The following is a 26,223-nucleotide window of genomic DNA, read 5'->3' on the forward strand; positions in this document are numbered from 1 at the left end:
AATTCGCACCGCCAGGAATGGCAGTAGATCTTTTTCTTTTCTTGCACCTGCTCTGTTGAATAAACTTCCATTTCAGTTACTCTCCGTAACAGATCACAAGCGATTCCACAAGGAATTAAAAACCTAGTTATTTGATCATATACAACGTTCCTTTATCTGACCTCCAGCTCCAGTGGAGTTGTACGCTAGCGCCATGAGACCTCCGGGTGATATGTGCGCTGAATAAATTTCTTTGACTTGACTTGACTTCAGTTCTAGCTTAACTAGTACAACAGATCTGCGCCAAAGTTGAATGCCCATGCTTTCCGACGTCGGTGGTTAGTCTGGCACCATCCATTTTCATTCAGGTTGGCATTCATGAGGACTGTAAATAGTCACAAGACAAAAAATATGAATTGAACAACAAAGTACAAAAAGTATAATTGATATTCCACCGAACGGATTTGAAATGAAAAAACTGAAGAAGAAATGCACCTACAAAATTGTTTTAGAGACAGCCTATAGGGCAGATCCCGTTGGTTTAAAAACATTGCGTATGCTTAGTATGTTTGAATCATGGACTATGGTTCATGATAAATCAGCAAAATGACTCGGGAACTGAGTCTGCAGGAGCTGCTGAATTTCAGCTGCATGCCAGGCTATTTGCAGGGCAAATGTTTCCCCGACAGAGGTTAAAGGCACCTCTTTCTGGGTCACAATTGCAACGAGCTTGATTTATTTCTGAAAGTGCACATTTATCATATCTACGTTTTTAGGGAGTGGATTAAATGAAGCATTTAACTATCTTTTGAACACTTTGTATTGAACCAGTATTTTGCTTATATCTCGTGACTTCTTCTTAAGGGATATGATTTTTCATGCAATTGTGAGAGCAGAACCCTGAAACCCAAAATTGAAACACCTGTTACAGATCAGGGTATCTAAAATATGCCCACCACTACAGATAGAGTAATCTTCACAGTTACACGCACATGCATTCATCATACACTAGGGCCCATTTCACTAACATACGCTCCAATACTCTACCAGCAATAAACCTGTGGGAAGAAAACTCCTAAAGCACCCTGCATCTATATCTAGGCGATAGGACCTGATTATAGTGGTTGCCTAACATAATGTAAACAATCTATAAACAATAATCAAAAATATACTCAATAAATGACAAGGAAAGAAACAACCAACACCATGTTTAAAAGTTATATTGCTTTATCTAAAATTAGTCAGAATAAAATCAGAATAATTCATTTCTCATAGTTACCTATTCTAACTAGTGTCAGAACGGGTCAGGACCAGTCACTTGGCAAAGTCTCCCACCCAGGACAGTCCACAGCATTGGTCCTCAGCAACACAAGTTCACGCAGCAAGGCGACGAAAGAAAGAGTGGGGAGAGCCCTCCCTAAGCTAACATTTTTATATTGCAAAATACAATGAAAACCCACATGAATTAATTGTATCACAGAGCAGAACAAGAAGGAAGGGATGTAACTCTGCAACATCCTGAAATCTCCGCTCAAGAAAAGTCTTAATACGCAATCCTCGGAAAAGGAATCAAGTTTTGAAACATTTAAAGTACACTTCCCTCGGCAAATCAGCCTTTGCACAGAGTTCTTTCTGAGGCTCCATTGTTCACCAAGGACAAACATTTCTTTTGGAGATCCTCCAAACTTGCTGATGTCCTCCCGGAAGCTTCCATATAAGGACTACCGTCAGTTTTCTGTTAACTGAACTCCAGCAGGGGTCTCCCTTGATACACCAAAGATTTTGCCTGCACCACAGCTCAGCCAGGCTTCAAATTATTCTCAGTTATTTTCATAAAGGCCTCCATAGGCCACAATAGACCATCTTTAATTAAAGAGACAAAATAAAGATTACTACATCATAATGATTAGACAGTGTTAACCCCACTAATACCCTTATGTGTATGCATTTATCTAGCTTTGCGACATGCAGAGCATTAATTCAGACAGCGTTTTGTGCTTAAAATAAATAGCACACAGCAACATTTAAACATGAAAAACTTGCACGTTATTTGTCAATACAAAAACAGCACACACAGGCTGACCCTTGTGTATCCTTCTCTTATGTTAAGACAAACAGGTTGGTTAATGAGACTCACTTGCACAAGACAAATAATTAGTTGTTAATTATTAATTAATTAATATGACGCATAGACATGCCAGAGCTTCAAAAGCCCCAGAATTTTCTAACAGAAAACTCTGCTCCAGCAATCCCCCCTTTGGTGATTTTATCACCAAATAAACCCAAAAAAAAAAAATTAGTGAAAATTTTAGTCCCATTTTAGGAGAAATCAGAAATGTCTTTTCCCCTTACACAACATTAAACACCAATCTCTCTTTCATCATCTCTCTTAGTCTCTAAATAAACACTCTCCCTCAATTCTTCTAAATCAATTTCTTCTGGTTCTCTTTTCGAATTTCTCAAATTCTTATTTTTCTTTTTCTTTTTCAAAATCTCTTTCCCTCTCCTGTTTTTACAACACACACACACTAATCTCAGTATCAGTAAAGCAACAATTATACACGACAAAGGTCAGGCAATTTGTAATAAGCCTTGTTCCCACACACATAGTACACTCCTGGAAAAATTGTATCTTCTCCACCTCTGAAACCCCAACCAGTCGCAACGAAGTATGTATCATGGCACTCACTAGTCCCCACAAAATATGTGTCATATTGGGATTTCCTTCTGGTAATGCATAGTTTACCCTTCTGCGGAGTATCCAAAGCTAAAGTTGGACTAACCCCATTCCTCAACTCCTTTCCCATCTCAATGTCCCAAATTGTCTCACTCATTTCATATTTTCCCGCTTTCTCCTGCATGTTTACTTACTCTCCTTTCCTCTACCATATCCAGGAAAGCTTTCTCCTCATCTTTCAAACTGCAAGTTAAATTATTCTTAAAAATGTAATCTAATGTTAGTCCTTTTTCTTCAATAAAAATCTCACCAAAAGTGTTAGCTTCTTTAGCTGGATTCAGCTCTTTGTTCATTGGCAAGTGCCCAAAAATACTATCTCTGTTAGACATCTTATAATCTATTTTCCCTAACAAATAAAATACACTACTTAAAATACTGCAAGAAATACCATATGTAGCTGGTAAATGGTGATAAGTAACACCCTCTGAAACCGATGCAGGTAACTGCATGCAGACATAGCAATCCCTCACTTCCATTGTTTTCACATATTCATATAACAGTTTAGAAAAAACATTACTAGAAAAATTATTAATTGACCTATCTTTGTGTATGTAACTACCACTTCTAATTGGAACTACTTTTTGTGAATTCTTCTCTATATTAGTCATGTTTTCGTCCATCCCGAATTCAACTTTAAAAGTAACTAATAAAACTAAAACACCCCATAGAAGCATTAATAATCCAGTACAACAGCAGCACATCTTGCACCACCTTTTAAAGAAGGCACATCTATTGTGATTATTCTCTATGTTAGCCATTTTCTGCTTTAACCTCTACTACTCCACTAAATTAGAACTTTTCAAATCTCCAACGTTTGTTCCAAACTCTTCAGCTTCTTCAAATGATCTTTCTGTTCACTCAGTCCAAGTGAATCCTTCTTTCACTCAGTTTGGATACTCATCATTTTTCACTCCAATTTCTTCAACATCAAATTGTATCAGATCTCCAACTTTCAAATCCTCAGTATCTGACTCTTCTCCAATGTCAAACAAGAGTACTTTCAGGATTTCACCAGTATCTTCCTCAACCACTTCTCTCAAGACCACTTCCGGATTATCTTGAGTCACTGTTTCTTCTTTTCCTTCTTCAGACAGTGTCACATAAGACCATTCCGGTGATCTGTACTTTTGGTTGGGTCTTTTAACTCTTTTTATTTCTACTGGTTCTTTTGTTTTCTTTGATTCTTCTTCTTCAGCCTTTGAAGTTTGACTGGATACTTCATTCACTTGTTCAGCTTCCGATGTATTTGCTCTTATTATCCTGTATCTCAGTCTTTTCACTCTGTTGTTAGGCCAACGATCTCCTTTCACAACCTTTTTCGGCTTCACTTCTTTGACACTCTTCTCTCCAATCGAAATTCTCTTTCTCAGAACTCGACCTTCTGTTTGATCATTCTCATCATCCGATTCTGTTTCAATTGCCCTTTGCTTCCGTTTCTTAGCAGTTTTCTTTTCTTTCACAGATTTTTTCACCACTATTTGAGACTTCCCTATTTCTGTCCCTCCTCGGGTCTCCGACACGCAATCTTCTTGCTGTCTACTTATCCCTTTACCTAGCTCCTCATCAATGTTCCCTACACCTCCTCGGGGGTCTTCCGCAATCTGTCCCTCTCTATCTTCTTCTGACCCTGTTTCTTCAAGAATAATCTCAAGTGGTTCTTCAATCTCCTCCTCTTCTGATTCAGGAGTAGTTTCTATGTGTTTTCTCTTTTCTTTTCTTTTTCCTCCACTGCTACTCGAAACTTCAGGCTCTTTCACAGAATCAGAATCTGATCTTCCTTCTGATACTCGCAGTGAATCTCTTGAAGCTCTCTCCGCTTCTTTTCTCACTGATTCTGTATCTTCAGGATCTTCACCATCACTGGAATCTGACTCTTCATAATACTCTTCACCAGTTCCCTCTCTCGGGCTTGGAATTCTCAGAGTTTGACTTGCATGTACCCAGTGTCTCACTCCAGCACACTTTACTGCAGTCGTTGTAGTCAGAATAACTTGTCTCGGCCTTCCCCACCTTGGAATCAAGCAATTTCTTCTTCTGTGCACCTTAATCCTCACCCAGTCTCCTGGACTTAGATCATGGGCTTGCTTCTTCTCAAGTGTGGTAGCTTCTTCTCCAACCCGGTGAAACACAGAATGAACTGCATCAGCCAGGCCTTTACAGTAATCCAAAATCATGTCATCAGTTATTGTCATCAATTTATTCACAGGTACGAATGCATGTCGCATTGCACGTCCCATAATGATTTCATGCGGACTCAAACCTGTAGTTCTATCTGGAGTAGATCTCATAGTCATCAAGACTAGAGGCAGAACGTCTGGCCATTTCATGCCAGTGGCTAAGCACATTTTCCCAATTCTGTTCTTGATTGTGCCATTAATCTGCTCAACCACACCAGAAGCCTCTGGTCGGTATGTACAATGTAGCTTCTGCTGTACTTTTAATGCTTCACAAATTAAACCAATGAGTTCATTTTGAAAGTGTCTACCTCTGTCAGATTCAACTGTGACTGGAAACCCAAACCTAGGAATCAACTCCCTCAACAGTAATTTTGCCACTGTTAATTCATCATTTCTCCTTGTCGGGTAGGCCTCCACCCACCTTGAAAACAAACAGACTATCACAAGGACATACCTTAGTCTGTTCACCTGGGGCATTTCAATGAAATCAATTCGCATTCTTGTAAAAGGACCTCCTTCTCTGCCTATTGTCCCTAGATTCACCACTGTCTTTTTCCCAGTGTTAAATTGCTGACAAATTAAACACCTTTGACAGATGCTCTCTGCAATTGTCCTGAATTTTGCATTGTACCAGATTCGTTTAAAGGACCTAACCATTGCGTCCCTCCCCAGATGTCCCTGGCCATGATACATTCTTGCCATTGACGACAAAATTGAGTTTGGCATCACTGGTCTGCCATCTCTGTAGACCCAAACATAGTCTGTTTCTCTTGGAGCACATCCTGCCTTAACCCAATCTTGTTTCTCTTCTTCTCCTGCCTCATCTTGTAACTGCTTCACTTCATCCCACATTTCTAGGACATTAGTAAACATCACAGAAAGAAAAGACATTTCCTCCTTCTCTCTTTCCCTGTTAATTGACAGATTCATCTTCGCGCAATATTGCGCCACATCGTTAGCATACCTATTGCCAACAGTGATAAAATCCTCCCCTATAACATGTGTTGCATATTTTACAACTGCTAACTCCTTAGGCAGCTGTATCGCCTCAAGCAATTTTCCAATCAGCTCAGCATTCTTTATTGGAGTTCCACCCGATGTCAAGAAACCTCTTTGTAGCCAAAGTTGGCCAACATCATGCACCACTCCAAATCCATACTGACTATTAGTCAATATTGTTGTTCTCAAATCTTTCCCAATCTCACAAGCTTTTGTCAATGCCACCAATTCAGCAACTTGCACAGATTTCACTCCTTTCAATGGTGATGCTTCCACAACCTCTGAAACTTTTCACACTGCATATGCTGCACATAGCACACCATTATCATTTCTCAGGCATGATCCATCCACAAACAACACATAATCATTCTCAAGTAAGGGAATATCCCTTATGTCTGGTCTCGGTTTTGTACAATACTCAAGCACATCCAAACAATCATGATCATCTTCCATCTTTATACCCACATTTTCAATATCCGGCAAAAGTGTCGCTGGATTCACATTCATTTTCTCTTTTTCTCTCACTGGAAACGCTGAGTAAGTTGTTCTATCTTCAGATTCCTTTCTTTTCTTATACCACCTATCCTTCCACTTTTCTACATCACCCCATCTTCGCAATAGTGCTATCATTTTCTTAATCTGTCTTGTTCTACCAGTAGCATTCAAACTCTCCATGTCCTTCTCTGTGAAATCCATCCTGTACGTTTTCTGTAAAGTCTTTATTCTATCAATGTCAACTCCTTGCTCATTTGCTATTGCTCTCAGCCTGTCATGTGTATTTCCTGCCCTCCATGTTATGTTCTTACACATAAACATTAATTCACCATCATGATGACTTTTCAGGATTTCTGTTGAAACTGTTCCTGTCACAAGCTCTTCTAATTCTATACGTAACTTAACCACATCAATAACTTGTGAATCTTTATCTTTTTTCTGAAGAACCCTCAAGTCGTCTACTGTTATTTCAGCAGTTTTTCTCACTGGTACCACTTTTTCCTGCAGTTCTAAAATCGGCATCCCTGAACAATTTGGTTCACTAACATCCAATAGTTCACTACATGTGTCATGTCTGGTTTGTCTCAGGTCACTTCTCCCTGTTCTTTTATCTAAATCTCCTGAAGGACCAACTGAATTTGTCAAATCATTTGCAATATATGGAACTTCCAGTCCATTCTCACCTGTCCTCTGTTTATCAAACACTGGAATTACCGGACCTATAGTTACAGGGACCGTAACAGCTTCTAGATTCTTTGTTAAGTCCCTAATTTTCTCAGTCAGTTCTGTTGTCGTCCTTGCTAATTTTAATTGTCTGGCATTTTCCTCACTACCTCGATTCTCTTTATCCCTGAAAGAATTACTACCTCTTGATTCAGGTGTCACTTTTTCTTTTCCAATGATACAGACTGTATCTCTTATCGGAGAAACAACTGGTGTACTCTCATCTAGTTCTGATCTATATGGTCTCTTGTAAATCAAGACCTCATCCTCCTCATATTCTCCATCTGACTCAGGAACCTTTTCTTCATGACTGAAAGATGCAGGTGTTTTCACTGAAGAAAGCAACTCACCCTCTCTTGTCTTAACCTCTTTATCCTTGCTAAACCACTTCTTAAACTTTCCAAAGAGGGTTTTTTCCTTTTCCTCTTCTTGGTAATACATCTTAGTAAGCGCTTATCAAACTCTCTATTCTTTCCGTATTACCAATCCTGGAGTGTCTGCGTCACTAAACAGTTCTACCAATCTTTGCGCGGCTCACACCAACACACCAATCCTATTGCGAGCACTATTCTGAGTCACTATCCAATCAGAGCGTGGACCTTCTGACGTCAGCAGCTGCTGCAGTCTCTGTCTCCTGTCTCTGTCACTTGTCTACCCCTCCTTCACAAAAACTCTCAGTAGACTTCGTGTGTCAAAATTTCTACAAAATCTGTTAGTCACCACATTAAAAACATTTCCATTGTCTGCTTCGCTAACCACAGAATAGTAAAGAGAGTCTATTTCTCAAGAGTCAACAACTTTTCATACATCTCATAACTGTTTCCTCTAGGACGTATCCAAAGAGTCTTACAATCAATAAATGTATATGCATTCACGCACATTCATACAAGAAAAATATAGTACATACACACAGAATCCTGCTTCCCGAGAACAGCGCACAATCTGTCCCACTACAGAATTATAACATACATTAACTAAGCAACCTTGCCCAGTTCTCAAACAAGCTCAGAGAATACCTATTACTCCTCCCGCAATAAGCTTTAACGGCAATCCCTACGGATCCCTGGGACTTAAGACCAGAGTTTCACAGATAACCTTCACTACGATACACACTCCTTATATACCAGAAATGTTTTCTAATAGTAACATACAATGTCACTGATTCCGAACCCAGACAATGTGAACGCGCAACTTCTATTGTCACACGTAGTTCCTTACAATCCCGCCTTTCCCTAGAGCAGCATATACACCTTCCTCTGCCCTACTACGGAACTGTTTCCAGCTTCCAAATTCCAGAAGCACTACATATAACTCAACATGACAACTCCAACATATAGTATTAGTACATATATCAACAACATCAAAATAAATCAATAATCAATAAGCTAATTTACAAGCAATCTTATCTTATCAGATCAAGACAACCATCTACAACCATCACACCTCTGCTACCAGAGAAATTGTTACAGATCAGGGTATCTAAAATATGCCCACCACTACAGATAGAGTAATCTTCACAGTTACACGCACATGCATTCATCATACACTAGGGCCCATTTCACTAACATACGCTCCAATACTCTACCAGCAATAAACCTGTGGGAAGAAAACTCCTAAAGCACCCTGCATCTATATCTAGGCGATAGGACCTGATTATAGTGGTTGCCTAACATAATGTAAACAATCTATAAACAATAATCAAAAATATACTCAATAAATGACAAGGAAAGAAACAACCAACACCATGTTTAAAAGTTATATTGCTTTATCTAAAATTAGTCAGAATAAAATCAGAATAATTCATTTCTCATAGTTACCTATTCTAACTAGTGTCAGAACGGGTCAGGACCAGTCACTTGGCAAAGTCTCCCACCCAGGACAGTCCACAGCATTGGTCCTCAGCAACACAAGTTCACGCAGCAAGGCGACGAAAGAAAGAGTGGGGAGAGCCCTCCCTAAGCTAACATTTTTATATTGCAAAATACAATGAAAACCCACATGAATTAATTGTATCACAGAGCAGAACAAGAAGGAAGGGATGTAACTCTGCAACATCCTGAAATCTCCGCTCAAGAAAAGTCTTAATACGCAATCCTCGGAAAAGGAATCAAGTTTTGAAACATTTAAAGTACACTTCCCTCGGCAAATCAGCCTTTGCACAGAGTTCTTTCTGAGGCTCCATTGTTCACCAAGGACAAACATTTCTTTTGGAGATCCTCCAAACTTGCTGATGTCCTCCCGGAAGCTTCCATATAAGGACTACCGTCAGTTTTCTGTTAACTGAACTCCAGCAGGGGTCTCCCTTGATACACCAAAGATTTTGCCTGCACCACAGCTCAGCCAGGCTTCAAATTATTCTCAGTTATTTTCATAAAGGCCTCCATAGGCCACAATAGACCATCTTTAATTAAAGAGACAAAATAAAGATTACTACATCATAATGATTAGACAGTGTTAACCCCACTAATACCCTTATGTGTATGCATTTATCTAGCTTTGCGACATACAGAGCATTAATTCAGACAGCGTTTTGTGCTTAAAATAAATAGCACACAGCAACATTTAAACATGAAAAACTTGCACGTTATTTGTCAATACAAAAACAGCACACACAGGCTGACCCTTGTGTATCCTTCTCTTATGTTAAGACAAACAGGTTGGTTAATGAGACTCACTTGCACAAGACAAATAATTAGTTGTTAATTATTAATTAATTAATATGACGCATAGACATGCCAGAGCTTCAAAAGCCCCAGAATTTTCTAACAGAAAACTCTGCTCCAGCACACCCTAAAATTCAAACCAACCCAAGTTTACCTTTAGCTGTTCTGGTTCTTCCCTTGATCTTCAGATTTGAACAGCCTCCTCCACATCAGGCCCAAGAGTTCTTTAGCAGAGTGATCAAATAAGTAATTGGCACCGCTCAATAACCGAGATCAAATCAGGCAAATGTTCAAACATATTTTACAAAAAACAGTCCTAAATAAATGTTAAATGCCATCAAGGCTCAATAGCAAGGAACATAGTCAGAAATTCGAATTATTCTAAGTTCCGAATGGAGAGAAAGTTATAAGAGAAACAAACAGTATCTCTGGAAGAAATGGAAAGTCATCTCACCATAACTGTCAGAATTACAAAGGAAACCAACAGAAAAGGAAGGGTCTCTAGATCGTGCCCATAGCCAGTGTTTTTTATACACAAATTCAGCATAGTTAATAAACAAAGACTGCAAATTCACAGGGGCATGATTAGAGATAACACAGCTTAGGCAAAAAGAGCAGGGAACGTAATTGTTAAATACATACCACTAACCCACTTTTAAGTAAACGTCCAGCAGGCAGGTTCATGGATGTTAATATAGTAGTAGTAGAAGGCTTTATTCGAGTTATAAACTCATAAAAGCACAACATGCATATTATAAAAACATCACACTTAATCAGGGCATTTCATTCAATACATTAAAACAGTTGCGCAAGCTTAATCATTGTAAAACAAAACATTATACAAATAAAACATAATCAAGAAACATTAGGAGAAACAGAAAGGGCTCTCCGTCTAATGGACCAAGCCCACCCCAGGTACTTTGCTATTCCCATAACAATAGGCTCCTCAGAAGTAGTGCAAATAATTCTCTGTGCCTCAGCCGCACTGGATGTCCCAAGGTTCTTGCAGATAGGGGTTAACCAGACCCTTCTTGGGGAGGCATAAGCCTTACAAGCAAATAGGAAGTGTCCCACACTTTCCTTAGTTGCGCCGCATGCTGGGCAGCACTGGGTGTTCAAACTCTTCCACCTGCCTGTTAGATCTCTCAACGGGAGGGAACCAGATCTTAATTGGAAAAACAACTTTCTGTCCATAGGAACAGTTATACTGTCCCAGTAATTTTCTAAAGCAGGACACATTTTACTTTCCAAAAAGCGACCTCCCATTGAGTCAGATTTAACCCTTCTCCGATGTTAATATACCAAAATGCCTGGGGTAGCGAAAGTGGCATCACACACCCTTTGACCTTAGGGACATCGCAGAAAGTGACATCATGTAACCTCTGACCCTGAATCTTAGCAGAACGTGATGTCATATGATCTTAACCTTGATGACACCACCATAACTGGCATTGCTGAATTCCACCATAGCTGAAAGATTATTATTAATTCACAACACATACAAATGTCTATTTTAGGTAACACCTATATTGGGGTGCTGACATGATCTTTGAAAGTGGTGGAGAGTAACACGTGCACTGGTTCGTAGCGAACGAGTGAAGCGAGTGAAGCAGACCTTGGAGGGTCCAAGGATGTTCTTCCCAAAGAACATTTAGAAAACAACATGTCATAGTCTGGTTCCAGCTCCTGGGCCCAGCTTTTTTACTACACTAATACCACTAATACTCAATAATGAGTTATTCACTAATAGTGTCCTTTAAAAATGGGGAGTCAACAATTAGAGGGATTCCCAATGACTAAAACTGCACTCTGCCCAGTGTTCTTAGCACTGATTTTGCCACTTCTGAGTCCAGGGGTCACAAATGCAGTGCCAGGGGTGGCAAAGGGCAAGCATGGGTGCGCAGCTGCTTCCCCTGGCGACCCCTAGATGTATAACGCCCATCTGCTCGGCTGCTGTGCAGAGATCCACGCCGCAATATGAAACATTGACGCATACACCCATATATTCTCCCAGGCACATCAGAACCACAGCGGAAAAGACCTTGAGTACTAGATTCATTTGGAACATGAAGAGAAGTTCATTCACCATACATGCACTCTAAGGAAAATAAACACTCATGTCATGATTCTTGCTCTGCGGAGACTGTAGGGAGATAAGGTTGCGGTGATACCGAAGGACACACTGCAAACTCCTTCGCTGCAATCACCCACACCATGGTGGCCCCTCATGGCATACAGGATTGCCGTCATACCTAAGAAGACATTGCAGACTCCTCATGAGCAATTGCTCACATCATGCTTGCCCCGCCTGGCATACAGGGTTGCCGCAAAGGTGTCCATGAGTCCTGGTGCACTGCTCACACAATTACTCCAACTGTGGTCTCCTCTGGCACATGGGGTCACCTCAATGAGGTAGCATGAGTGTGGGGCTCCCCGTACAGCACAAAATGTGCAGCTCAGGTCATGGCAGCCCTCTCCTGGCATATGGGGGTTGCTGAATCAATCCTGCACACAAGCAATGAGCCGATCTGTGACCAGCTGTATCCTCACACCTAGAACAGGGAGTCCTTTCAGCAGGGCACCCTGGTCTTGGTAAGCTTGTTGGTGATGGCGCTCCAGGGCAGGTGGTCTTGGTTTCCCTGAGTGGAGTTCCCTCACCCAGCAGGGAGACTTGCAAGCCATGCCCCCAGCCCCGGTCACAAGCAGAAGCCTTGGATATCTCCCCCTTCGCACACAGCCCATCTGGCTGCTTGGCAGATGACAAAGTTTGAAGTCTTTCCTACTTAAAGTGCATTTCAAGACACCAATTGTCATTTAGGGTCTGGGTCAGTGAAGCTTAATGTTGGAGTTCTGCTTCTTTTGAAATATACACTTTTCTCTCTCTTCTTCCTCTTGAAACGCTGTCTGTCCCAGCAGGAGAGACTCTGAGCTTATAGTGCCACAACACAGGCCATTGGAGTGACTAGACTTCACAACTGGATGGGAGCCACAGTGATTTGTGTATCGAAATGTTAATCCCGGTCTTCCAGCCCAACTCTTTGTGATGCCCTTATCAGCCCCATCTCCTTCCTGAGATGTGTCCACCCCCTTCTTAGTGATCCATCAATGAATCAAAGAGCATGCTTGTGACGTGTCAGGAATGCAGCAATACACAAATCTGTTAAAGAGGATTCAGCTTCTTCTCATGTCTTCAGCATGCAGGACTGGGATTGCCAAAATGGAACCTGGGGTCCTCCATTTAATGTATCATTGCAGGCACGCTTGCACTCAGTGTACATTCACAACACACATACTGTCCAGCACTGTTACCTCCATGTACTGTACTACCACAGACACATACTTTCAGCACACACTTCAATCTATGTGCACCGTTTAGTACTGTAGCCTCTCAGTATTATACCATGGTGTGCTATTTGCAAACACATACTGTCAGCACACACACTCAGCATGTGCGTGGTGTACTACACTTCACCCTCATGTATTGCACTTCTCGGAAGCACACATACGCCCAGCACATGCTTTCATTGCACACACACTGCATCTCTCATATAATGTATTATTTGCATACATACACTCAGTGAATGCACTAACCAGTACTGCTCTATCCCTGTACTGTAACCTTACCAGGCACTCATACATACTCCTGCATTATACAGCACTTAACAGCTACCAGATGTAGGCCAAGGATGAGATAAGTACATAGCAGAGGAACTTTGAAAATGTGAGTGAGCTTGTAGGCCTAATTCCAGTGACACAGGGTAACAAGCATTTGCAGAGTTAATAGGTCTTTCCCATGCAAAAGCTCTTGGCTTTACCAATGTGTTTTAGCCATATTGTACATCAGCGTGGCTGCTGTTCAGCATGGCTAAGTGTTAATGGCATAGAGCAGAGTGGTGTAGAGTGGAGTGTCGAAGAGTGGAGTGTCGTGGAGTAGATTAGAGTGGAGCAGAGTGTCGTGGAGTGGAGTGGTGTGCAGTGGAGGGGTGTACAGTGGAGGATTGGAGTAGAGTGGAGCAGTGTGTCTATAGTGTAGAGTGGATTGGCATCGAATGGAGTACAGTGGTGTAGTGGGAGTTGAGTGGAGTACAGTGTCATACAGTGGAATGGTGTAGCGTGTGATAAGAATGGTACAGAATGAAGTAGAGTGTTATAGAGTGGAGTAGTAGAGTGCCGTAGAGTTGAGTGTCATCGAGTGGAGTTGCTGAAAGTGAAGTGGTATGGAGTGGAGTAAAGTGTCGTAGAGTGGAGTGGAATAGAGTGCTGTAGAGCTGAGTGTCATCGAGTGGAGTAGCTGAGAGTGAAGTGGTATGGAGTGGAGTAAATGTCATAGAGTGCAGTGGTGTAGAGTGGAATAAAGTGTCTGGGAGGGATGCAGAGTGGAGGGGCGTAGAGTAGAAGACATATAGTGGCGTGCAGTGAAGTGGCATAACGTGAAGTAGTGAAGTAGAGTGGAAAAGCTTGTCATACAATGAAGTGGCATACAGTGGAGCAGAGTGTCGTACAGTGGAGTGGCATAGAGTAGAGTGGAGTGTCAGAGTCTAGTATCGTAGGGTGGAGTAAAATGGTGTGGAGTGGCAAAGAGGGACTTGTGTAGAGTGGCTTAGAGTAGAGTGGCTTGGAGTGGCATAGAGTGGCACAGAGTGGAGGGTCTTAGATTGGAGGGTCATAGAGTGGCATAAAGTGGCTTGAATTGGAGTGTCATATATGGGAATGGAGAGTCTTGGAGTGGTGGGTTGGAGAGTGGAGGGTTATAGAGTGAAGGGTCATAGTGAAGAGTAAAGTGGCACAGAGTAAAGAGGCATAGAGTGGAGTGGCGTAGAGTGGAGTGGCATAGAGTGGAGTAGAGTGGAGTAGGGTGCTCTATAGAAGAGTGGCGTAGAGTAGAGTGGCATAGAGTAGAGTGACGTAGAGTGAACTAGCGAAGAGTGGAGTAAAGTATTCGCAGAGTGGAGTGGTGTGGAGTAGAGTGGAGTAAAGTGTCATAGAGGGGGCCAGCATGGAGTGGCATAGAGTGTAGTAAAGTGTTTTGTGAAAAATCGTAGAGTGGAGTGTCAAGGAGTGTTGTAGAGTGGCTTGTCATGCCCTAGAGTATAATGGCGTAGAGTGCTGTAGAGTGGAGTGCCATAGAGTGAAGTGTGGTAGATTGGAGTGGAGTAGAATGTCTTAGAGTGGAATGGCATAATGTTGAGTATGCATGGTGAGGTAACGCACTGTCATTACAGACAACACATTTTCAAATGAAATGACCATCACATTTGCACAGTTTTACTGATAAAACCACACAGGATATTGTGTGGAAATAGCATTACCTAGTGTGTTGATTTTTGATCGTAGGAAAATATTTGTTTCCACTACTCTTCAGAATTACACAAAATGTGCTCGATTTGTGCCTTCCGAATTTGTTTTTTGAAATATCTGCACAGTTCATTAACAGACATTTAAATGTTTTGCACACCAGAAGAAAGCTTTCCTTTCTCATACTCACCAAGCTTGTCACACAAATCCTCTCAATTTGAAGTCTGAGAAAGAAAAGTAAGCACCAAGCTCCCTCAGATAACAGAGTTTGACATTTGACCTCTGTCTTTGAATGAACAGCAAATGGGACAAAATAAGAACAAATGGGCATATTTATGACATTGTCACGCAATGAAGCGTGGCAAGTTACCTTTTTGCGCTGTGCTGCGTAACAGGGAAAGGGCAGGAATATGCCGTATTTAAAAGAGTACAGTGCATTCCTCTCCTTTCCCCTACGCTAGCGCCTTTTTGGCTGCCTTGTGCCAACGCAGGCACAGTGACTGTGTTACATGCAGGATTGTTGATGTGCGGCAAAGGGGCATCTTCCAGCACAAAAACAATCCTGGGAGGCATATTCCCCTTTCCAGTTGTGCTGCAGAATGCAGCACGCATGGAAAGAGGAAGAAACAAGTAGAAATAGAGATTTCTTCTCGCTACACCTCCCCTGGGAAGGTGTAAGATTTCTGGTGCATTTTCAGGTTTACAAGGGAATGCCTCAAAAACCATGGGAGTTGCATTGGAAAACCCATGGAATGCCTTTCCAGGGCAAAGTAACACAACACCGCAATTTGCACTGTTTTAATCCAGATTTTTGGATCAACACACAGTGGCTTTGTGTGGCTTCAAACATTTGACTCAAGGTTTGCGTCACTCTTGCACCCCATTATTTGATGCATGAGCGATGCAAAGTGGGTCATAAATATGGCCCAAAATGTATAGGCCTGTTTACAGAAAGCAAGCACTTGTGGAAGAATGCAGCAAACAGGCTATGTTCCACCAGATGGACTAACTCAAGCTGGATAGCCTAAAACAAATCAAGCCAGCAAACAGAAAGCAAGCAAATGTGAGTTTACAAACCACAAAGCCAATGGTAAGCGATGGAGAGAATGAAATCTCAGGGAAGCTTTCAGAATGTGCCTAGGAAGACTTTCTGGAACCACACAGCTATGTTAGGCTTCAAACTAAGAAGGTCATGTGCACTCCTACTGATCACTACTTGGTATGCTGCCACCACTGTGCGTGTGTTTCTTAACTCCTGATGAAGGCAGTGGCCTTCCACAACTATGAGGGTAGCGCTTTGGGTGCGCCTCTCAGTCCAACACGACCACAATCCATTGGCAGGCCTATGTCATGGTGCACACGCCTGATCCGTGTTTGTCTATGGCTAAAAATCAGCACTAGGGATCCAGACATCAGCACAGGTGGATCACTCAGGGCAGGGGCGCACGTCCCTTACCATGCAGAGGCCATATTTGTTTTAATGCCAATTTTAGGAATAGTGTGGAGTAGATACAATTAACATTCTTTCATGGCGTTTTCTTGTTGGTTTCCATGGGGAAACGTGCTGTATTTTATAATTATTATTAATTGTGTTAACGTATATTGGCATGAAAATACCAGCTCTTGTCCTCCCTTACAGCAACTTCAAAACATTATTTTCTCTCCAGTATTTATGCGTGTATACAATGGGTCAAACTAATAGTTAGAAAAAAAGGTACATTCAATGAATTGTAAGCAAATACATTAGCATTCAATTGTACTCTACTTAAAAAAGAAATACAAGTAATGGTCAAATAGACTGCATTATGTGAGTGCCCCCCCCCCCCCTCATCAGAGCTAATGGTATATCCTTCAGGAAGCTAATTGTGTAACTCTGTCATCGTTCATGTACATGTGTTTTACACGTGTTCTGTTACACACCCCTGACGCGATGCGTTTAAACGGTTATGAGATTTCCGTCAGCACTGAGAACCTACAACATTAATAACATATAAAGAAACACTAGAAGATGTTATATACATATCTGTGCGTCTTACTATGCGTCTTATGGCTTTGGAAGTTAAACCTGGTCCCTACTGACAGGGAAGGGCTGCCATCCATGTGCACAATGTCATCATGTCATATGGTCATGTACATGTCAATGATCAAATGGACCACTTCAAGCTAACCACTTTATGGAACATGCCTGGATAAACAAAGACAAAATGTCACATACAGTCCTCCCCCAGAGGAACAAGAAACATCGACTTCCAGCCAGAGGTCGGGCACTTACCATAGACCCTCAGCTGTCTAGTGGCTGTTTGCGGGGATTTACCGCGCGGTGTCACATTCACTGTGTAATTTCCGGTGTAGTTCGTCAGCAGGTCTCTGATCACCAAAGATCCGTTTGTGTGACAAGTCTCCCGACCCGTGTATTGGGGTGTACTGAGTTGTAGTGATGATACATTGTTTTGGTTGCAAATCAGCTGTGCATTGTGCACTATTGTCCCTCTGTACCAGGCAGACGTCAGTATATTCACAATGACCGGGACAGTGAGGGTGGCCGTCTCTCCCACTCGGGCATTAATCACTTCTGAAGCTGCCGACTGAGTCCAGACACCGAGACAGACTGAAAGGAAGAGGTGAAACTAGGGGTTAAAACAAATTTAAACTGGTAAACACACTCAACCACAGACATCAGTCTTGCTTTTCTACTATGGAGCCTAGGTTTTGCAGGGAGTGTGATTCGTCCAGAGGATGCACACAAATAGTAGGAGGGGAGGGGCCAAGGGAGTAGGAGACACCTACATTCTGAGGGAGGCGGTTGTAGGGATAACCCTGACTTTTTAGTAGTTAATTAGTGCCACAGGATAAGGGTTTAGGCGCTAAGTAGTAGTGTCAGTCCAACCCAAAATGCCTCCAGATCCCTTGAAACACATGAAGTTGTAAGAAGGTAAAACAGAGTCATCAGACCGATATTTTTAAAAAAAGAAGTAAAGTTGTTATTCTGGTAGCATAAATACCAATCACCCTATTGATCTGTGTTACCAATAGGGGGAGCCTTTCCAATGGACCATGCTCTGCCCTTGTTGAGTGTCTGGATGGGTTCTGAGGGCCATGAATGCTGTGTCGGGTGGTGGTGATGTGACGCAGCTCTATTTGCCGGTCAGGCTCGCGGTGGTGGTTCGCTGAGTGGTGGCAAAGCGCTATGTCTCTAGGAGATGCCACGCTGGTCCTGGTTTGGCTTCTAGGATCTGAGGCGCTGGACATTTCCTGTGACCGAGGGTTGCTGGACACCACTCACAGTCCACCAGATTTACGTAGTGACACCAAGGAGCTTGTCGGGGTCTCTGAGGTTTTGTCTGAACCTGTCCTGTAACAGCAGTGTGGTGCAAAGTGAGACAACTTGTGGCTCTCTGCTGCCCTTGCAGGGGGCATGGATGACAAGCTGCCTAACCCTGCCACCCTCAAGTGACGTGTCAGTCTTGGGTCTCTAGGACTCATGTGAAGGTGTAACAATGGAGCGGGGACGCTAGAGGGCGCTGAGTCTGACATCTCTCCTAGGTTGGGCTGTGAAAGTAAGAGAGGATCCAGGTCATGCCCTGGAGCAGTGACCACATCTCTACACTTCCCATCAACACAGCAACTAGTTCTAGGCAGCTATAGTGGTTGTTAGGTGTGTTACAGGAAGTATTGTAGCCATTGCCACCTGTTGCACCTCCTATTACTGCTCACCCCCACCCTGAACACCGTCCCGCTGCCCTGCTCATAATAGCGATACCAACAAATGTTCCTCTCACTCTTTAATACAAACCTACAGTCAGTGTCAATAACAGGGTGGAACCCACTGTAATTAAAACACTCCAGCAGCAGGAAACTACAAGAGAGGGCCCCAAATAACAGCACAAGGCCAGAAGTCTGCTGCCATTACAAGTACAGGTTCCACATTTGGGCAGCAGGTCTGAGCCCCAGTGACGACATCACTGACAGACCTGTACACTGACCGCAGGCTGGGCCGCTATCTCTAAAACTGAGCCCCAGTGACTCCATCCCAGAGACCTGTACACTGACCACAGGCTGGGGCAGCTATCTCTAAAACTGAGCCGCAGTGACTCCATCACAGAGACCAGTACACTGACCGCAGTCTGGAGCCGCTGTCTCTAAAACTGAGCCCCTATGAATCCATCACAGAGACCAGTACACTGACCGCAGGCTGGACCCGCTGTCTCTAAAACTGAGCCCCAGTGACGCCATCACGGAAACCAGTACACTGATTGCAGGCTGGAGCCGCTGTCTCTAAAACTGAGCCCCAGTGACTCCATCACAGAGAGACCTGTACACTGACCGCATGCTAGGGCCGCTATCTCTAAAACTGAGCCCCAGTGACTCCATCCCAGAGGCCAGTACACTGACCGCAGGCTGGGGCAGCTATCTCTAAAACTGAGCTGCAGTGACTCCATCACAGAGACCAGTACACTGACTGCAGGCTGGAGCCGCTGTCTCTAAAACTGAGCCCCAGTGACTCCATCCCAGAGAGACCTGTACACTGACCGCAGGTTGGGGCTGCTATCTCTAAAACTGAGCTCCAGTGACTCCATCACAGAGACCAGTACACTGACCGCAGTCTTGAGCCGCTGTCTCTAAAACTGAGCCCCTATGACTCCATCACAGAGACCAGTACACTGACCGCAGTCTGGAGCCGCTGTCTCTAAAACTGAGCCCCATTGACTCCATCACGGAAACCAGTACACTGACCGCAGTCTGGAGCCGCTGTCTCTAAAACTGAGCCCCAGTGACTCCATCCCAGAGACCAGTACACTGACCACAGGCTGGGGCAGCTATCTCTAAAACTGAGCTCCATTGACTCCATCACAGAGACCTGTACACTGACCGCAGGTTGGGGCCGCTGTCTCTAAAACTGAGCCCCAGTGACTCCATCCCAGAGACCAGTACACTGACCACAGCCTGGGGCAGCTATCTCTAAAACTGAGCTCCAGTGACTCCATCACAGAGACCAGTACACTGACCGCAGTCTGGAGCCGCTGTCTCTAAAACTGAGCCCCTATGAATCCATCACAGAGACCAGTACACTGACCGCAGGCTGGACCCGCTGTCTCTAAAACTGAGCCCCAGTGACTCCATCACGGAAACCAGTACACTGACTGCAGGCTGGAGCCGCTGTCTCCAAAACTGAGTCCCAGTGACTCCATCCCAGAGACCAGTACACTGACCGCAGGCTGGAGCCGCTGTCTCTAAAACTGAGCCCCAGTGACTCCATCCCAGAGACCAGTACACTGACCGCAGGCTGGGGCATCTATCTCTAAAACTGAGCCCCAGTGACTCCATCACAGGGAGACCTGTACACTGACCGCAGGCTGGGGCCGCTATCTCTAAAACTGAGCCCCAGTGACTCCATCACAGAGACCAGTACACTGACCGCAGGCTGGGGCCGCTATCTCTAAAACTGAGCCGCAGTGACTCCATCCCAGAGACCAGTACACTGACCGCAGGCTGGGGCAGCTATCTCTAAAACTGAGCCCCAGTGACTCCATCCCAGAGACCAGTACACTGACCGCAGGCTGGAGCCGCTGTCTCCAAAACTGAGCCCCAGTGACATCATCATAGAGATCAGTACACTCACCGCAGGCTGGAGCCACTGTCTCTAAAACTAAGAACCAGTGACTACATCACAGAGAGACACGTGCACTGACCGCAGGCTGGAGCCGCTGTCTCTAAAACTGAACCCCAGTGACTCCATCACAGAGACCAGTACACTGACCGCAGATTGGGGCTGCTATCTCTAAAACTGAGCCCCAGTGACTCCATCCCAGAGAGACCTGTACACTGACCGCAGGTTGGGGCTGCTATCTCTAAAACTGAGCCCCAGTGACTCCATCCCAGAGACCAGTACACTGACCGCAGGCTGGGGCAGCTATCTCTAAAACTGAGCCCCAGTGACTCCATCACAGAGAGACCTGTACACTGACTGCAGGCTGGGGCCGCTATCTCTAAAACTGAGCCCCAGTGACATCATCATAGAGATCAGTACACTCACCGCAGGCTGGAGTCACTGTCTCCAAAACTGAGCCCCAGTGACTCTATCCCAAGACAAGTACACTGACCGCAGGCTGGAGCTGCTGTCCCTAAAACTGAGCCCCAGTGACATCATCATAGAGATCAGTACACTCACCGCAGGATGGAGTCACTGTCTCCAAAACTAAGAACCAGTGACTACATCACCGAGACTAGTACACTGACCGATGGCTGGAGCCGCTGTCTCCAAAACTGAGCCCCAGTGACTCCATCCCAGAGACCAGTACACTGACCGCAGGCTGGAGCCGCTGTCTCTAAAACTGAGCCCCAGTGACTCCATCACGGAAACCAGTACACTGACCGCAGGCTGGAGCCGCTGTCTCTAAAACTGAGCCCAAGTGACTCCATCACTGAGACCAGTACACTGACCGCAGGCTGGAGCCGCTGTCTCTAAAACTGAGCCCCAGTGACTCCATCCCAGAGACCAGTACACTGACCGCAGGCTGGGGCAGCTATCTCTAAAACTGAGCCCCAGTGACTCCATCACAGAGAGACCTGTACACTGACTGCAGGCTGGGGCCGCTATCTCTAAAACTGAGCCCCAGTGACTCCATCACGGAAACCAGTACACTGACTGCAGGCTGGAGCCGCTGTCTCCAAAACTGAGCCCCAGTGACTCCATCCCAGAGACCAGTACACTGACCGCAGGCTGGAGCCGCTGTCTCAAAAAACGGAGGCCCAGTGACTCGATCACAGAGATCAGGACATTGACCGCAGGCTGTAGCTGCTGTCTCTAAAACTGAGCCCCAGTGACTCCATAACAGAGATCAGTATACTGCAGGCTGGAAGCAGCCATCTCCAAAATTGAGGCCCAGTCACTATCACAGAGACCAGTACATTGACCACAGGATGGCACCTGCTGTCTCTAACACTGAGCCCCAGTGGCTGCATCACAGAGCTCAGTACACTGACAGCAGGCTGGAAGCCGTTGTCTCCAAAACTGAAGCCCAGTCATTACATCACAGGCCAGTACACTGCCTGCAGGCTTGATCCTGCCGTCTCTTATACTGTGCTCCAGTGACTCCATCACAGAGACCAGTACACTGACTGCAAGCTGAAGCCCGCTGTCTCTAAATCTGCGGCCCAGTCACTACATCACAGAGGCCAATACACTGACTGCAGGCTGGCACCCTCTGTCTCTAATACTGACTGAGCCCCAGTGGCCCTGATGGAGTATGGTTTTTGTGAAATGAAACCTGTTCGGATTGAACCCCTGTTGTGTGAAAATACTAATCGAGTGATGTGGAAACTAAACGCAAAAAAATAATGGGAGAAGATGAAAACTGCGCAAGAGCATGTTAAGGTGCTGGAGCATGTGGTTAATGGAGAAAAAAACAGACTAGAAATTGCTAGTTTCATTTTTCACTAAACTATGTCAAAAAGAATAACCTTTTAAATGCGCATGGGTATATGCATCACATAGGGCGCTTTTAATAGTATGGCTTTATAAACTATAAATAACACTTGTATTGTCTTTCCTAGTAGTGTGATTTTTCTGCTCTGCAGAAAAGGATCGAGAGCCTCTTTTGAAATTAATATGGCGTATTAGAAATGTAGAAGGGAAGAAATTGTGAACTGTGTGTCTGCCAAGGTTGCGTGGAGGAAAAAAATTGAATAAAGAGAACGGAACTTCCTCAGTGAGCAGCACATTAAAATTGTCGAGGCACAAAAGTTGATACATGACTGAGATGGAGGAAGCGTACGAACTATGGAAGCCTGAAATTGTATTTCCTTGGCTGGAAGTTAATAAAATGAATAAAACGGACAATGGATCTTTTTGCAGAGTTGTCATGTCAAGAGTGGTGTGATTGAACACCCCCTCTTTTAACCAATAGAATGAAATGAAATTGTGTGTTATGATACAATGTGAGTTGGTCTTTAGGGAATTTAGGGTATAACTATAGGTATATGAAGGGTGGGGTTTTTAGGCGTGATTTTCCTACTTTTGCTCTAAAGAACCTCTGCGGCTGTGTAATGGTATGATGCTCTCTTTCCCTGTGTGGATCCAGCTCTCCAGGTTTTTGCGATTGCCACCAGCTGCTGTAGTGAAGATTACTATCTCCCTATGTACAATGCTAAGTTAGCACAACCGCGTTAGTTGTTAGAAAGCCATCTTGCCGCTTTTGCTGCTTTTGCACACGACACTGTAGTTACATGTTATTAATTGAGAAATGCTTACTCGACTTTGCTTCACATGAGAACTGTCTGTTGTTAACATCCTTAACAGTGAGCAGCGACCTTGGTCTGTACATTGTGTAAAGAAACAGTCTGGGTCACTAGACGGTGCATGTTATTGGGTACAGGTTGATCGGCCCACTATTTAGACATAACACGCACGCAGCTGCTGATACCTGAAAGACGAGTGCTTTTAATATTGCAGTGCAGCATGTTTTAGATTCATTCGGAAGAAGAGCATTCCCATGAGCAGTTTCTAACTGATCCTGTGATGTGATTCCACTAAGCTGAACTTTACGGTATGGGGTCCCCCATTCAAGCCTAGAGACCTTTTATTAGTCTAATAATAATACTATTAGTTTACTAGCGAAAGGAAGGTGGCTGATTTCCACTGTCATTTTATTATGATTGCTCCTTTCATTTTCTATGGTATTGTAACAATGCTGGTGGTTCTAATCTTAACCATTTGTCTGCTTATGTTAGCCAAAGTACTGCATTTTAGGACACGAGGTTTATAAAATAAACTCTTTAAACTTTGCCGTGTCTTTGTTTATTCTGTTGTGGACTGATATGAGAACAATTACGAAAAGGTATTTCTGATTCCCACCATTCCCGAGTATATCCTAAGTCGCTTGTTCTGGGTTGTCTATACATTGGGACCACCGAGCAAAACCTCGGATAACGAATGGGACACTGATGCTGGTCGGATAAGGGGTTCTGGGTTCTGAGGTGAGTTTTTGGTACACCACAATTCACTGAGGTATTGGGTTCCTGCGGATAGTTCTGTGCATAAGCAGAATCCCTGCAACATGGCACCTAACGTTTGGTCTATTGATTTGAAACGCCTTAGTAGTGCTTATATTAGTCCACAGCACCCTCACTCTAGTTTCCGGATAACGGGAGTGACAGTTTAACCTACCTAGGTTTCGACTAATAGGTTCTTTCAAGCTTGATCATTAAAAAGGTTATTTTTTCTGAACCCCAGTGCTACTGTAGAGATCGTTGAAACTCTTTAGTGTGTCCTTATGGCGGTCGACATAGCCGCACATAGTCGTGCCCTTCTGCGCCGTCATTTGATGACGTATGGGGTGCTAGATGATGGGATGGCTGTTATTTTCATGGTGAGCGCTGATGCGTCTTACCCTTATGAGTTGTTTTACTCATGGGTGACTTTTCCGGCGGTGGATGCAGACGATGATACGTTTCATTCCTTTACTCCCACGCAGCTACCTGCGGCCTATACCCCGTATAGGACACAAGAAATTCCTATTTCTGCCTGGCAGCATACCATTTGGTTTAATGGCGCCCTTCCCCATGCGGTTGCACCGGCTAGAATGGGCCCGTTGTCTATTGCAGGGGCCACATGGCCGGTGCTGGCCGGCTTTACGCCTCATCCCCGCTATCTCATGGTGGCGGTGGCTGAGTTGCGGGTACTACACAGCCCTGATTACTGTTCATAGGGCTTTGGTGCAGTACGTGTACGCAACGTGCAGGTGGGGGCACCTGCAGTTGCGGGACAAACAATGGACCACCACGCGGTGGTTATTAGTCCTGTTATGGTTAATTCGGTAGTGGGCAAGCGCCCCCAGAGTAAGGATGAATTTCCTTACTGGCTTGCTGAGAACTTTGACCAACTGGAGGCGTTTTTTCCGCACACCACTCCTGTGGAGAAACACAGGATTCTCACCATTAGTTTGCCGAAAGACCTGGTCCCGGTATGGCCGATTGCACTAACTGGGGCAAGGTCTTAGCTGCGACCTATTCGAAGTGCTATGGCACTCCGTCTATGTCTGTGCTACCCTCCGTCATCAAAAAAGTTCAAGATAATCACGGTGCGGAGGCTGATATTGAATTGGGAATGAGGCTTGTCGACAGTTTCGATGTGATATGTTCCATGGTGATGGGCAACCTCAAAGGAGATACCATGCATTTCCAAGTAGCTAATATGCTGGACCTCGTGGATGAGCTTGACAAGCCCAAGGAGTTCGCTAAAATAATTGCGAAAGCCTACAGGACCGTGGGCCGCAGTGCTTTGGGTGTTAAACCAACTGTGATAATTCCTGATATAGTACAGCAAACTAAGGTGAGCTCGTCTACTAAAGACGAATGCCCCAATTTTCCTAAGCAAAGTTGGCGAGCAAAGAAACAGGGGAAGCAGCAACATAAACAGGGGTCTTGTCCTGCCTGACCCGTCCAGTCGTCTAGCGAACGCACATATGATCTGCGCGATCGGTCTCGTATTAAGTCACCTGATAGATTTCAGGTTTCTGAACAACGTTCTCCTCGTTCTTCACAGGAAACATTGGCTTCACACTCCGGTGGCGGAGACCGTGGGAAAGGAAGGGGTGCCCAAGGTCGTGAGCAACCCCAACAGACTGACGGCAAAGGCAAGCAGGACGAGTCTGCACGTCAACGACCCCCATTTCAAAAGAAGAAGGTGGCTGCACTAACAGCGAGGTATGCCTCAGATAGTACGGACACAGCTTCTGAACCTGACATGGGCGCTAACGCTGCTAGACAGCGCGGCGGAAGTTACAGTAGTGCGACTAGCACTGCGTCCATATCTGGTGGCGACAGCAACTGATACATTCGTCAATATTGAAACTGCTGACACTCGCGTAGCTCCCCCTGATAGGCTATATAATATAGTCCTTTTAATTGAGGGTGACATACAACGCAAAATTCAAGGTTTTTTGGGGGATAATCTGACCACTTCCTATGATATTCTATTGGCGGAGGCTGATTGCCCCCGGCTTTCGTTTTAGATGTTCCTAGAGGGGAGGAGATGATCCTCCCATCCTTTGCGCACACAGTACCAAAGGACCAAGCTAAAAAGTTCACCGTGGAGTGGGCTCAGGTGCTCGCACCTGCGTTGTATCGTAATCAGGTTGGATGGGATAAATTGTCT

The 26,223-nt window shown here is 44.3% G+C and overlaps 1 protein-coding gene across 1 annotated transcript in view; it reads right to left on the reverse strand.

The window, feature by feature from the left end:
* Nucleotides 1-18,485, reverse strand: part of LOC146808751 (cell adhesion molecule CEACAM5-like) — a 460,313-nt gene extending 441,828 nt beyond the window's left edge. Inside the window, exons 1-2 of the mRNA XM_085614788.1 lie at nucleotides 18,368-18,485; nucleotides 17,341-17,676 (exon numbers count right to left, since the gene is read on the reverse strand). Coding sequence (XP_085470914.1) covers nucleotides 17,341-17,676; nucleotides 18,368-18,485 — 454 coding nt within the window. The remainder of the gene's footprint in view (nucleotides 1-17,340; nucleotides 17,677-18,367) is intronic.
* Between the last annotated feature and the right edge of the window lie 7,738 nt (nucleotides 18,486-26,223).

Source organism: Triturus cristatus, chromosome 7, assembly GCF_964204655.1.
Source record: "Triturus cristatus chromosome 7, aTriCri1.1, whole genome shotgun sequence".
Classification (NCBI taxonomy): domain Eukaryota; kingdom Metazoa; phylum Chordata; class Amphibia; order Caudata; family Salamandridae; genus Triturus; species Triturus cristatus.